Here is a 13,983-nt window from a genome sequence, read left to right on the forward strand (position 1 = left end):
GTGAGGCTTCAAGCGCTTGAAAAAATGCCTTTGATGAGCCCTCCAGATCATAACACAATACTCTGGCATCTAGAACTGAACACAATTTGCTAGATGTGAGCTGTAAAAGTTGTGCTTGGTCTGTGGTGTGATATTGCAGGGTTATGTGACTTGTGCTCTTGGTTGGTGTTGTCCCTCTTTTAAAAACATTTTTTATTGGCATTTTCTGTATTCACGTACATCACATTATTAACAAAGGCATTGGTAGACACAAAATATCTCACATTCATTATACTTCTTGGCATGAGAGTGGGTAACATTGTGGTCTACATTCTCTCGTGTAGCCTCAGAGTCGATGATAGGTTTGAGGGGTGAGTGGTGAGGTAGTATCAGCACCCACACAAGGCAGCCTTTGGTGTACGCTGGGGTGTGAGGTATGCTCTCTCGGCAAGCACTATATCATAGGGATGGTGATATGCCAACATTAATATGAACTTGAGCAAACTCAGGGTGTAGAACTGGAGTACACTGTGTTACACACGCAGCTGGAGGGGTGGTCGCCTGGTTGACCCCCAAGTACCGGACCGCCTGTGAGCTCCAGGAGAAGTTAACATCGCCGGGCCACAGAGGACACAGAGGCATGGCCTGTATCAGTGGATTATGGTGGATTTGGACTGATTGACTTTGAGCCCGCCACTTCCTCAAAATTTAAAAATATGCGTAATATAGGGGAGAGGTCCGCCTCTATGTCACGAACCTAAATGAGCACGTCGTCCGCGTACATGGACACCATATAAGTGGTGTTGGCAATTGGGATCCCCCACCCTTCACCCGCAATGCGTAGGTGGATCACCAGAGACTCCAATGCTATGGCGAAGAGCAGGGGGGAAAGTGGGCATCCCTGCCGAGTGCCACGTCGGGCCAGGAATGTGGCAGAGATGAGGGTCCCAGTCGCGCTCTGGAAGTGGGCGTGGAGTATATCAGCTTGGTATACGCCAGGAGACGAGGCCCCACCCCCATGTGTTGTAGGACCTGAAACAGGTACAGCCAGGAGAGGGTATTGAATGCCTTTTCCAGGTCCAAAACCAGGCAAGCCGCTCAGGGGAAGGGGTCTAGTATCTGGTCCTGCACATGGAACAGTCGTCGTATGTTGTAAGAGGTGTTCCTACCCGGTACAAACCCGTTCTGATGAGGATGGGTCAGTTTTGAAAGGACCGTTGCATACCTGTCCACCAGAATTTTTCTGTAGACTTTATAGTCTGTGGGTAACAGAGCTATGGGCCGATAGGAGCTATTTGGTGGGGGTCCCTGTCAGGCTTGAAAAGAGACACTATAACTGACTCACACATGGACTGGGGTAACGTGCTGGTATCAAGGGCTGCTTAAAATTGAATCACCATCTGGGGTACCAACTGGGCCGCAAAGGTGCAATAAAACTCCAGCGGAAGGCCGTCTAGGCCAAGGACCTTACAAGTGGCTAACGCCCCCATCTCCTGCTTAATGTCAGTCGCGCCAATGGGCTCATCAAGTTCCAGCCGGTCGTTACAATGTAAACAGGGTAGCTAGTGCCGTCCCAGGAATTGAGTGAGGACTTCCGTTTGTACCAAGCGGAGCTTGCGTATAGCAATGTATAATACCTTTGGAAGGCCTCTAAAATGGAGGCTTGCGAGTGAAGGAATGTGTCTGGGCCACTCTGGATGGTCGTGATTGGCGTGAGGGTCGAGACTTGCTTGACGAGCTAAGCTAATAGCGTGCCCGCCCTGTCTCCTTCTTTGTGTGCCCGGGCAGCATACGCAGCAAAGTTATACCGACACATGCTCGCCAACGCCTCTTCATATGCATCAGCGATTTGAGCAGGCGTGGCCTTGACTGGGTTTGTCTCTCTTGTGAGTGCGGCGAAAGATAGCTCGGCGTTGCAGATGTCACATTCTAGGACCTAACGGACCCCTGTGATGTGCTGAATGCATGAGCCCCGTAGGACGATTTTTAAGGCGACCCATTCCCTTGCCCATGCGGTGGCTGGACCAGTGTTCTTTTGAAAGTAATTACGTACGTGTTCCGCCTAAGTTTGTGTAAAAACCGGGTCATCTAGTCAGTCCTTTGGGAGGCGGGCAAGTGGGGACAGGGGGCGGGGCGGGCGCCACTGAAGCGTGATTGTGTGAGTGTCATGGTCCGACAGGGTCATACCAAGGTAGTCAGAAATAATGGGCAGGAAAATGGGAGAGCAGAGGAAACTGTCCGATCGAACCTTGAGGTCATGGGGCACACAGTGAAATGAGTAGAGCCTGGTGGAGGGGTTCCGCGAGCGCCAGACATCTATTAGGGACCAGTGCACAGCCCATGTTGCAAATCGTTTCGCCTGCACAGCAATGGCAAATGCTGGGTGGGGGGGGGTAGGATCAGTCCAGTGCTATATCTTGCACACAATTAAAGTCCCCTCCCAAAATCCATGGGGCATGTGCATATGTACGTAAAGGGGGAGAAAGGGTGTCCCAGAATTTGCCTTGGTCTACGTTGGGTCCGTATATACTCCCCAGTAGCACTGGCTGTCCGTCTAGAAACCCCTGCAAAATGGCGTAGCGTCCATCAGGGTCAATGGTGCAGGATTTCTCTAGGAATGGGACACCAGGCCGTATCCATATAAGGGCACCTTGGGCATAAGCTGAATATGTGGTGGCACAAAGGATTCCTCGCCAGCACTTGTGCAGCCTCATTACTTCCCCTGAAGTGAGGTGTGCTTCTTGCAGAAATGCGATCTGCGCATGGTGACGATTGATGTACGCAGTAAGTAATACTTTATTGTACAGTTAAAAAAAACCATTACAAAACCGGCAACATTAAAAACAGTAATGAATATTTATAGCAGCATAGGAAGTGGTCCTTGGGGTAAGTTAAAGGAGAAAAAGTACTTCGGTTTGGGCAGTAATAAAAATTTGGATTAAAAATGGTTAAAAGGAAGTGTTAGTCTGCCTCTGGGAACTACTGCATTTCTTTGGAGAAGGTGTCTTTTGTCGATCCTAGCCTCCTTTCCCATTCGGGGGCGTATTTACAGTCTCCGTTCCTTATGGGGATAAGTCCAACCTTTTCCCTGTATGCTTGTGGCTTTTACTAATCCGTCGTTGTTTAATTTTGTTAGCCAGTTGTGACTCTGAGCAGTCTTAATGTTTTGGCTCTAGGAGTGTGGAGGGAGCACTGTCTTTGTCCGTTTGCTCTTTCCTTGTGTTGATTCCGATTTCTACGGCTTCGAGGAATTTTACCAGTCGGCAGGCCATTTGGACTTCATCGCCCAAAAAGCACGCCAGGGCTTCTTATCTGCATGACCTGATTCCTTTTTTGTTAAATCGGGGTTTCAGCAGGTTTCTGCTGTCTTGCTGCAGCTCTTTGCAGATAGTGATGAGGTGTACAATGTTTTCCTCATGGTTCCCGCAAAGGTGGCATTTTGCTGGCTTTGGGGGACGTAGCCAAGGGGCCATTGATGTACGTGTACACCGAGTATTGCTTGTGCGCTGTATGCATGCCTCTCACATTCAGTGTAAGAATAGTGGTGGTGCCTTTAAATGCCATCAATATGTATGTGAGGCAAGTGAGGATAATGGGTTGCTTGGGTTGCCCTACAAGCCTCGATCCCTGATGTGCCCCTCGGGAGCCTGCACAGTTTGGACCCCTGTGCAATCATTCAGTGGTGTAGTAATAAGGACACAGTGCAGTGTGGGCGTGTGTGGAGGGAGGGGAAAACTATGGTGGGGAAATAACAGCCCCAATGCTGGGGACCTATTGATAACATCGATACGTCCAAACTAGCTATTAATTGATTTGAGAGCATGAACATTCTGTGGGGGTGGCAGTGCGTGCCCGCGAGGAATCCCATCTTGTGGGCTATATATGCTAGCTATGATTGCCCTGTGACGTATGTGAGACTGGATGGGCGCAGTTACTGCTAGTACTGCACATGGGTTCTAGTGTAAATGATGGCACGTGTTCTACCATGGGGAAGAGGCAAGCCCTCCCCCCGGTACCTCCTGAATGTGTCCTGAGTTCAGTCAGATCAGATCATCAGCAGATCGTGGGGTGACCGCTTGGAGGGCCACCAAGTCTACGCCAGATTACGTCTCCTCCCTGTCTTACTCCTCCTCTGAAGTAAAGAGGTGTGGAGCTCGTTCAATGTCCGTCACGGGGGAGGTGGGCCGGAGGCTTGCCACTGCCTTCAGCGCTCTGCATCGCTCTTGAACAATTTGTTCCAAGTAGGGTTATGCCAGAGTGCGCTTGAGTGATTTGGTGCCTCCCCGTCAGTTGCGGCGCTGCGATCGGAGTCCCCGGACCCCGACGCCTTCGAGTGTGGGTCCTTGGTGCTTTCAGCTGTGTGGTCTGTGGTACAGTTCTGGTCTGCCCCGTCGTGCGCCTCTTCTGCAGATGTAAAGAAGTAGGTGTTGCCTGCGTGTATGATTTTTAGGGGGGAGGGAAACAACAATGAGTTCTGAATGTTGTTTGTTCGCAGACTCCGCTTCACCGCTAGGAAGGATGATTTTTTGTTTTGGACAGGCTGAGAGTAGTCTGGGAAGAGCATAATAACTTTGTTCTCAATGCGAAGCGGGCCGGCCTTACAAGCCGCTCTCAAGATCGCGTCCCGGTCTCGAAAGTGAAGGTATTTTGCCAGTATTGGACATGGTGGAGCTCCTGGCAAGGGTTGACGTGCTCTGACGCGGTGGGCCCAGTCTATGGAGAAAAATGTTGTCCGTTCCGCATCAGGGGTGAAAGATTTAGTCCAGGTCTCTATGCATCCTATGGGATCAGTCCCTTCGATTCCTTCGGGCAGGTCAAGAACGCGTATGTTACAGCATCTTGACCGCCCCTCCAGGTCGTCAATACGCTCTTCCATGGTGGACACGCGGCCCATTAAAGTTTGTAGCGAGTCCTGGTGTGCCTGCACTTTAGGCTGCATGAGGGAAAACGTTTTTTTCGTTTTCCAACATCTTTTCAGCCAGTTTGCGGTGGTCATCCCGAATGAGGTTGATGTCCGTCGTTAGGGTGCCCAGCTGCTGCTCCATGGACACCCTAGAGTGTTCTATGGCCACCAGCACTCTGTCCAGCTTGTCTGAGAGGGAGTGGTCCATTGCCGCTGGGATGTCTTTGGAGGTAGCAGGCTGATTGTTGGTGGGAGAATCCGAGGCAGTTCCCTGGGTCACTACCTGCGCCCCAGGTTTCCCCATGTCAGCGTCGGTGTTGTGAAGGCGTTAGGTAAGAGCTAGTGTCTCTGAGGGCGTCAGGCTCCTGCGGCGTGTCCGTTCGCTCTCTTGTGTCCCCTGCAAGAGTGAGTGGATGAGGCAGAGGGGGCCCCCTGCAGGAAGAGTTGTCAGACCCGCAAGGATGAAAGATCTTGTTGGGCAAGCTGTTTGTAGTCTTACTGGGCCGTGTCCGTAGGATCGCTGCACCTATTTCAGGTGGTCCTATTCAGACACTCCCTCGTACCAACCCCCACCTCGCTGCCGCCCCGGTGCTGCCCCCACGCTGCAGTCGCGCCTCCTGTGTCCGGACACCCTTCAGTGTGCACCGTGGCCGAGCTTTAGGACAGCTGCATGCAGGGCGCCATGTTAAGGTCAGGCAGGCCCCTGTGCAGTCCCAGCAGTCACAAGCCGTGGGGATGTGCTCAGTTCCAGTGACTGGCCAGCAGGCAGGGAGAATACGGGCCACCAGCCCCCGGGAGCAGCTGCCTCAACCGCCACCGGGGCTCAGGAGCAGTGCATAGGTGCCATCATGAGGCCAGACTGGCCATAACTTTGAGCCCCTTTGCCTGCTTCTGTAGGGATCTTGGCACAGGTTAGGCCCTCTCCGCTTTCACAAGCACAGTGGGGTATCTTCTAGGCCTCACCTGTCAATGTACTCCGTCTGCGGTATCTGTCAGCTGCGATCTCGGCGGGAGCCCCGTGTGGACTCAGCACTCCGGGTCACCCGCATAGTCAAGCACGCGAGCTCCGATGCGGCTAGGTGGCTGCAGTCTACAGGACCATCACCCTCACTCCAGTGTGTGTTTGTGGCTCCAGCAGGGGCTCTGGCAGGGGTCCATCCAAGGCGCCCAGCTCGTCGTCAGCCTCCGGACCCCCAGCGCCGCAGGTGAGGAGGAAGGGGGAGGGGCTTGTCTCCCGATGCGTAGTATCAATCTCCAGAGGTCCAGAGCTTCCGATGTGGGATCTGCACTCTCGGCTGTCCTCTCTGAATGCCAGCCCTCTGTCCGAGGGTACCTCAGGGGGGTCGAGCGGCCCACCGCGAAGGTCACAGGTTGCAGGGCTGCCCTGGGATTAGGCACCGGGGCGGAAGCCCGTAAGAGATATAGGCACCATCTTGTCCTCTCTGCTGCCTCGCGACTCCGTAGGACCACCAGCTCTGCAAGCCCACAATTCTTCTGCTGAGAGCTGCACCGGATACCCTGCCCAGTCGGTGTCAATCCATGCGTGCAGGCATCAACAGAGCACAGCGTGAATGGGTGAGGTGACAGCCCGTGCACGGAGCCTCAGCAGAGCACGTCCGCCATGGCAGCCATCTTGGCCACGCCATCATGGTGTTGTCCCTCTTGGGCATGGTCTGTCTGCAGTGGTGCTGAGCTTAATCAAGCATGTTTGCTATTGTGCCCATCTCCCCCAGGTCCTTGCTGGTTTCTCTCCCTATTGCTGTTGTGCGCGTGGCCTCCTGGGTCAACCACTTGCGGTGGCATCTGTCTCTTCTGCTTTGCCTTGGTGCTGGCTCTGCACGTTCCTGGTTCGTCCTCCTGGGTCCTCGCCTAGTCGCTGTTCCTTGCTGTTCCTGTGCCGCCTTTCCTCCTGAGGTGGTCCTTTGGTCCTCTCTTCGTTTGCTTCTGTCTTCCTCTTAGAGGGTGTCTGCCCTCTGGGGGTTCTGCCCTGGTGGTTTGCAGAGGCTGTGGTCTGGTTTTGGGCTGCCACTTTGCTGCCTTGTATGCTCCCGGTTTTGCCTGGTTGCTGGGTGCAGTGCCGGTTTGGGTCTGATCCTTCATTCTCCGGCGGCTGTGCTGTCCTGTCGACCCTGGTCTCATCTGCTCTCCTCTTTTGAGTTGTGTTGGGTCTGTTTGGTGCCTGGATGGGTCTTCACCTAGGGCAACTGGGTGCTGTTGGCTGTTTGTTCTGTAAGCCTGACGTTGCAGTGGGCTGTGTTGTTTGTTCCTCCTGTGGGGGGGAGAGGGGGGGGGATTCTGGGGGCCTTTTTTTCTTCTTCGGGCCCTTCCTGCCTCCGGCTGGGTTTTTTCTGCTGGTCCCTGGTCTGTTCTGGTCTTCGCCCTTTTTTTTGGTAGGTCGGGCTGGTTTGTGGCCTGCCTGTGCGGGCCTGGGTGGTTGAGTGCTCTCGGCTTCTGCTGTGGGCTGTTCTCCTCTGCTCTGTTGAGTTTGGGCTTTTGGCCCGGTCCTGTGGTATCTGGGTCTCCGCCGGTGGGTGGCTGCTTCCTGGGCAGTCGTTTCCTGGCTCTTACTGCTGTGGGTTGGTTCCGCCCCCTGTGCCATGGGCCTCACCTTTCCAGCTGATCTGGTATTCTGCCTGGCTGGCTGTTCCTGTCTTTCCTGCATGCCCCCCTGCTTTTCAGGGGTCGCTCTCGTTGGCGGTGTTTGTCTCTGTGCCACACTGCCTCTGTTCGGGTGGGGCGGTCGCTGGCTGTTTCTCTTGCCCCTTGGGTTGCCTGCCTGCTTGGATGCTGGTTTCCCGGGGATGGCTGCTGTGATATGGGGCTGTGGTTGGGGGTCTTTGTGCTCCTCTGGTCCTTCCTGGCCGTTGTTTTCACTGTTCCCTGCTGGGGCCTTCCCTGTTTGGGGCCTTTCCCGGTTTTGGGTTGGGCTGCTTGGTTCTTCTGGTCAGGCGGGATGCTTGGCTTTGATCCTGGCTTTCTGTCTACTTGGCGTTCTGTTGTCTGGATTCTGCCGTGGGGGCTTTGTTACCCCTGCTCCGGCCCTCCCTTGGTGGTTGCTGGCCCGTGGTGTTTGGGGGTGTGGGTGGTCTGATTGGCTTCTGTCCTGGCTGCTCTTGCCTCTCTGGTTTGGTTGGTTTTAGGGGTTGGTTTCCCTCCCCTTGGGGATTCTGGGCCGTTGGCTTTGTCCCGCCACTGTGCGGGTTCCGGATTGTTGGTCCCCGGTCTTTGCTGGCCTGTCTGTGGTCTGTTCGGCCGTATGCCTGGTCTCTTTGGGGGCATTTTCTGGCTGGCTTGTTCTTCTGCCCTGGTCTTTGTGGCCTTTCGGGGTTGGCCTCGCCTGCTGCTCTGTTGTTTACTGTCGGTCCCTGGTTTGGTTTGGGACTTGTTCCTTGTGGGGCATTTGGCCTTCTGGCATTCTGTTCTCTGGCTCTTACCCGGTTCTTTTCAGTTTGGTTGGGGTCTGGCTGTCTGGTCCTCTTGGAGTTCTGTCTGGGACTGGTTCGGTTTTGTTCTCAGGCCTGCTCCCTTCTGACTCTGTGGGCCTTCTGGGGTGGTGTTCCTGTTTCCCCTTTCTTGTGTGTGCCTTGGCCTTTGCTGGCTCTTTGTCATTTCCAGGACTGTCACTGTGACTCCGCCTCCCCCTCGGGGTGCTTGGTGGTTGTTGTTTGGCTGCTCTGGTGGTTGTTGCTGGCCGTTCTCTGGTGTTTGGCTGGTTCTTCCCTCCTTGGTTTGGTCTGGTCCGGTTTTCGCCCTTCGTCCTTGGTTGCATCTGTGGCTGTGAGGCCTTCCCTTCCTCCCCTTTTGGGGTTGCTTGTGTGTCCCTTGGTCGGTAGGAGTTTCCCTTTTTTCTTGTTCGGGCTGGCTCTGTCTGTGGCTGCTGTGAGGTCCAGTGTGCCTGCCTGGTGTGGCTGGGTTTGTCGGCCTTTTTGTCCGGTGCACTCCTAGGCCGTGTCCTGTTGGGGCCTCTTCTTCTCTGGTCCGCTGCGGTCCGGGGTGTTGGTTTCTTTGGCACCTGATTCCCTTCTGGGGCTTTGCCTTTGGGTTCTCTTTGGGGTGCATCCTTTTGGCTTCCTTTTTGGCCTGGTTGCCCTTTTTGAGTGCTCTCCTCTGTTTCCTTGCTGTCGCCTTCAGTTTTCCTTGGTTCCGGTTTACGGTACTTGTTTTTTTTCCGTGCTGGTCTGTTCTGGCTAGCTGGTTGTTTCGGTCGCTGGGGATCTTCTTCTTTTTGTGACATCCTGGTTGTCCTTTTGTTGTGGGCGGCCACGGTGGGGGTTTTTGTTATGGTGTGCCCCTCCCACCCTTCCTTGTTTTTCGGGGGGCTCCTGGTTTGTGCTGGCTTCCCTCTGTGGGTTGTCCTTTTCTTTAGCTTGGCCGTCTCCCGTTTGTTTTGATGGGTGTGGCCCTGCTTTGGTGAGGCGCTTTCCTGTATGGGTGCTCTGCCTGTTTCCATTGGTTCTCCCTTTTGCTGCTCTTGTGTTGCTGCCTTTGGGGTGGTTTCCTGGGTGTGCTTGGGGTTTTGGAAGGCCAGGTTTTCTGCTTTGGTATTCCCCACTTTGTTAATGAATGGTAAGAGGACATAAGGGACCAGGTGGTAATGCTCTATTACTTACCGGTAATCTTCATTACTCCGGGTCCCATTGTCCTCGTCCCATTCATACACCCCTCCATCCCCCCTGGACGTCCAGCCTTCATGTAGGTGCTTGCTGGTTCAGGCGGAATGCTGGGTAAGTGCTGCCTATGTACTCCCAGTGGGAGGGGCTAGGGTTAGGATCCCAGCATTTCACTTTTCTTTTTTTCTGTCGGGAGATGATTATCTCCACTTTGCTAATGAATGGGACAAGGACAACTGGACCTGGAGTAATGAAGATTAACGGTAAGTAATAGAGCATTCCCTTTAACACAGTTTTCTGTGTTAAAGGTGCGTGCAATGGGTATTACTGGGGGCGTTCACAGCAACAACCATGACTTTTTGACACTGCCCCAGATTTACGAGAAATCGTAAGCCTGAGGCAGTGACAAAAACCTACGCCTCCCGAGTGGAGGCGTAAGGGAGGCACCCATAGAAAGAGGAAAAAGCCCCTTCTGATTGTTTGTGTGCAGGAAGGTTTCCTGACCACCTCCACCACGGATTGCCTCACCATCACCCTTTAACAGTGCCCTTCAAGCCTCCATAACCACTCTCTATAAGATGCATTTAATTTGTTGTATAGTGCCACTCATACCAGTGTAGGGTGTGAGAGCACTTTGCATCACACACACATTAAACAGAGGCAATCAATCATACATGTGTAAATCAGCATAGAGGAAATGTTACATAAGCCAGAGGACTGCAAGGTGTAGGAGTCAAATGTCATCTGTACTAGTAGGCAGCATAGTTAAAGAGTGCTTGGTCTGGAGAAGACTAAACTCAGAATTGAAAATGGAACACCATAGTGGGGAGTTCTCCTTGTTAATGAGAATTGATTTCTACCCAAACAAACCTTTTTTTGCATCATTTATCTATGCGCTAATCTATACTTTGCAATGTGCATGCTGTTCTTCGATGACAGTTAATAATTTACTGTTCTATGTTAGGATTTTACCTTACAGACTGCAAGTAACATAAGGATGTCTCTTAGAAAAGCAGTAACCCACTGACCTATTTACATTATTTCATTTGTGATCAGCATGGTACATGTTCTTTGCAGCAGGCACATTAATCCTCTGAGCTAATTCATGATCAGTCAAATACTCAACTAGACAAAACTCCGATCTCTCTCGTGGAAGAAGATTAGTCACCGGAGTAATCTTGTCATTTTTATTGTTGCCTGGAAATTGCTGGAGGCAAGCAATGCTGCAGCATGTGCTTTTAAAACCAAAATAAACTTGAAAACACGGGCCCCCTGAAGTCAGCACCCGGTGCAATGGCACAGGTTGCACCACCCTAGAGCTGGCTCTGAGCTCGCTTACAGTACAGCTAGGGGTACTCGTTGTAGACTCAGGTGGCTCCCAATGAGTGAGCTACACTGTCCCCCTCCCTAGGGGTTAGAAGAGAAACACAACACAAAGCCTCTTCCTCAGAAAGGTGCAGGTATTTCAGTCATCTGCCACATATGCCAATTGACTGAAAAGGGTGGGTTGTGTCAAAATGGACATTTCAAACTGAAATATGAGATTTAAGCCATGAGAAGTCATACATTTCTCTTACCAGATGAGGCTAAGGTTTCCTGTCATTTTGGACTAGGTTGAAAATGTTCTATAGCTTGGAGGTAAGGCTTTCTTGCATCCAGGCACAACTTAATTCAACACATCAATGTGTCTGTGGCGTTGCTGTCATTGGCCTCTGTGCTCTACCCTGACTAACCACATGGTTAGGAGTACCTTGCTATGTCAAATGTTTGACTGCAGTTTCTCAATCGGCGATACTAATATATTTGGAATCCACAAATATTTCAAATGCTTAAGCTCTGTAGCATGGAAAGATCTTCTCCTGTTTTTTTCAAAGACCCAGCGTCCAATAATTGATGGAAGAGTTTGATCCTCTGGTTAATGCTTTTAGAGGCTGTAACAATTTTGAGGCATGTATTACTATGGCAGGGATTTGACAAGTAAGTGACCCTAGTAGGAACTGTGATACATACCTGATGATTGAGAATTAAGGATCTGTAAATCTCAGTATTAGGATTTAAAGAGATAACTAAACCCATACAATTTACCACTCTTTGCAAATTTTGGGTTAAGTACAGTATTTATTCACTGGCATTGTGGATAAGGGCAGATAACACACAGCACATGAATCAAACGTGAACTGTTTCACAAATATTTCTGCTTTGTAAAATGCACATTACATTATGGTTCTAGATATTCTTAGTCTATTTATAAAATGATTCATGACACGCTCACTTAGTTTATTACACGTTATGACTCTGAATACATTTTTTTACCATGACAATCATGTGGGCAGTACTGGTTCAAGAAAAGGCTGGGCCTGATGCCTGGAAGGGTGGTGGCGAAGTGGTGAGTCTGATTTTGAGTGGGAGTGTTTGTATATCTTTGAGTAACATGTAATGTATGGAGCAGAAGTCAGCACACAATGACTAAGGCTAGTGCTCAAAATAGATGCAGGCAGTAATTGAGATTCTTCCACGCTAACAAACATACCATTATAGATACATCTTTTTGTTCTTACCAAAATCACCAACACTATGGGCCTCTGCGTATGATCCACGAAAATCAATCTGTGTGAATAAAAGTAGACACATCATGCATAGGGAACGTTCAGGCTTTGACAAGATAATACCTTATGTATTTGTATAGAATTATATTGTATGTGTGTATGCATGTATGTATGTATGTATGAACGTATGCGTGCATGCATATATACATGTATAATGTATGTATATAAATACCTGATTATTTGGTACAGGGCCAGAGACCAGTTTTTTGGGATAGTGACACTAAGGGACCTTGAAAGACACATGTGGGTATGCATGAATCCTACTTTTGCAGTGTTCCACAAAAGGGGCTGAGGACACAGACAAAGGGATAAAACATCACACCACCACATTTTTCTTCTAGATGATACGTATACTTAAGGATGTGAATAAATAGGTAAGCCTTAATTAGAGGAGATAAAGTCAATAATTGTATGATCAAAGGAAACTCAGTCTCAGAGGCATGTGTCTCACTACAGTTTTATATCACTTTGGATAGATTCTAGTGATGAGGACTAGTAAATAAAAATGTTTATTGTTAATGTTAATTGCATTTGTAAAGCGCTGCTGCTACCCGAAGGTGTCCTGGCGCTAAGGTGAAGACCTACCCAAAAAGCAATGATTGTGTATTATGCGACCTAATGTGGGAAGAGCCAAGTTTTTAAGGCCTTCCTAAAGGCCATCAAGTTGGTCATACATCTCAGATATAATGGGAGGGTATTCCAAGCCCCTTAGCTGCGTTGGCAATGAAACTTCTGTCACCCCAGTTAGCTTTTTTCATCAGGGGCATTATCACTAATGTAGCATCAGATGACCGGAGTGCTCTTTTTGGGGAGTACCAACGGAAGTGTTGTTTTAGAAAGTCAGGCCCTGTTCCCTGCAGAGCCTTGAAGACCAAACACAAGGCCTTTAACTGGGTACGCTTCCTGACTGGCAGCCAGTGAAGTTTATTGATTGATTCTGTACTTGATGCATACTTAGGAGTTCCCATAAGATGTCTTATAATAATGCGGAGTCCAAGATGGCGGAGTGAGGACTCTGCTTGCGGCAGACCGAGAGCTCTCTCCCTCCACTCTGGTGTCAGCGGATTACTAGAGCCCTCTAAAAAACCCCTAAGAGTGCAGAGAATGGGGGACAAATCATGATTATATCGATTGTTTGTACGGCAAGGAGTAAACCGGAAAGGAAGAAAGATGAAGTCGGATCAAACCCGACTGAATGAATTGGGCTACTTTAGAGCATTTCTGCAGCGTATTTCACTAAATTACTCACCCGGGTCAGTTATCCTGCGCTCCATAACGTCCCACAACGCTACACGCTACACACTGTTCTTAACGGATACTTTTGCTGATGTTGTGGCTTTCTACGAGAATCTGGTGAGCGGTGAGGGACTGGCTGGAGAACCAGCTCGTTCGCTCTGGAATCGATTTGCTGAGTCTGGCTAAGACGCGGCTGGCAACTGTATCGCCAGAAGGTATGTCGCCCAAACACCCTCCTCGCACAACGCGGAACACCAAAACCTCTGCAACAGCAGCAGCGGCGTCGGCGGCCGCTTTACCTACGCTCACATCGACAGCTGCAGCCCCAGCCCCAGCCCTTGCTATACCGACCACCACAGTTGTAGAGATCACAGAAGATACGGTGATGGGAAGGCTGAAAAAATGGTAGCGAGCGCGGAAACAGCAACATTGGCAGCACCGGTCCCGGTTGCTACTTTGAAGGGGAGCGACAGGAAGGCGACAGGTAAGACGATTCTGCGCCCTCCTCTATTGAATTGCGGGACAATTCCCAAAAAAACGGCACAAAAAGGTGTAGACATTAATGAAAGTGTTAAAGCCGGGGTGGCTTCGGGTGAGGATGGAGCATTAGTAGGCTTTCAAAATACCTTGATATTGGCTAATATAAATC

At 50.7% G+C, this 13,983-nt stretch overlaps 1 protein-coding gene across 2 annotated transcripts in view; it reads right to left on the bottom strand.

The window, feature by feature from the left end:
• GPLD1 (glycosylphosphatidylinositol specific phospholipase D1) overlaps nt 1–13,983 on the bottom strand; it is a 655,729-nt gene that overhangs the window by 407,180 nt on the left and 234,566 nt on the right. For both annotated transcript variants that reach the window (XM_086965460.1, XM_086965459.1), the window contains exon 6: nt 12,051–12,099. In XM_086965460.1, coding sequence (XP_086821586.1) covers nt 12,051–12,099 — 49 coding nt within the window. The remainder of the gene's footprint in view (nt 1–12,050; nt 12,100–13,983) is intronic.

The sequence above is a fragment of the Lissotriton vulgaris genome, chromosome 4_1 (assembly GCF_964263255.1).
Source record: "Lissotriton vulgaris chromosome 4_1, aLisVul1.2, whole genome shotgun sequence".
NCBI lineage: Eukaryota > Metazoa > Chordata > Amphibia > Caudata > Salamandridae > Lissotriton > Lissotriton vulgaris.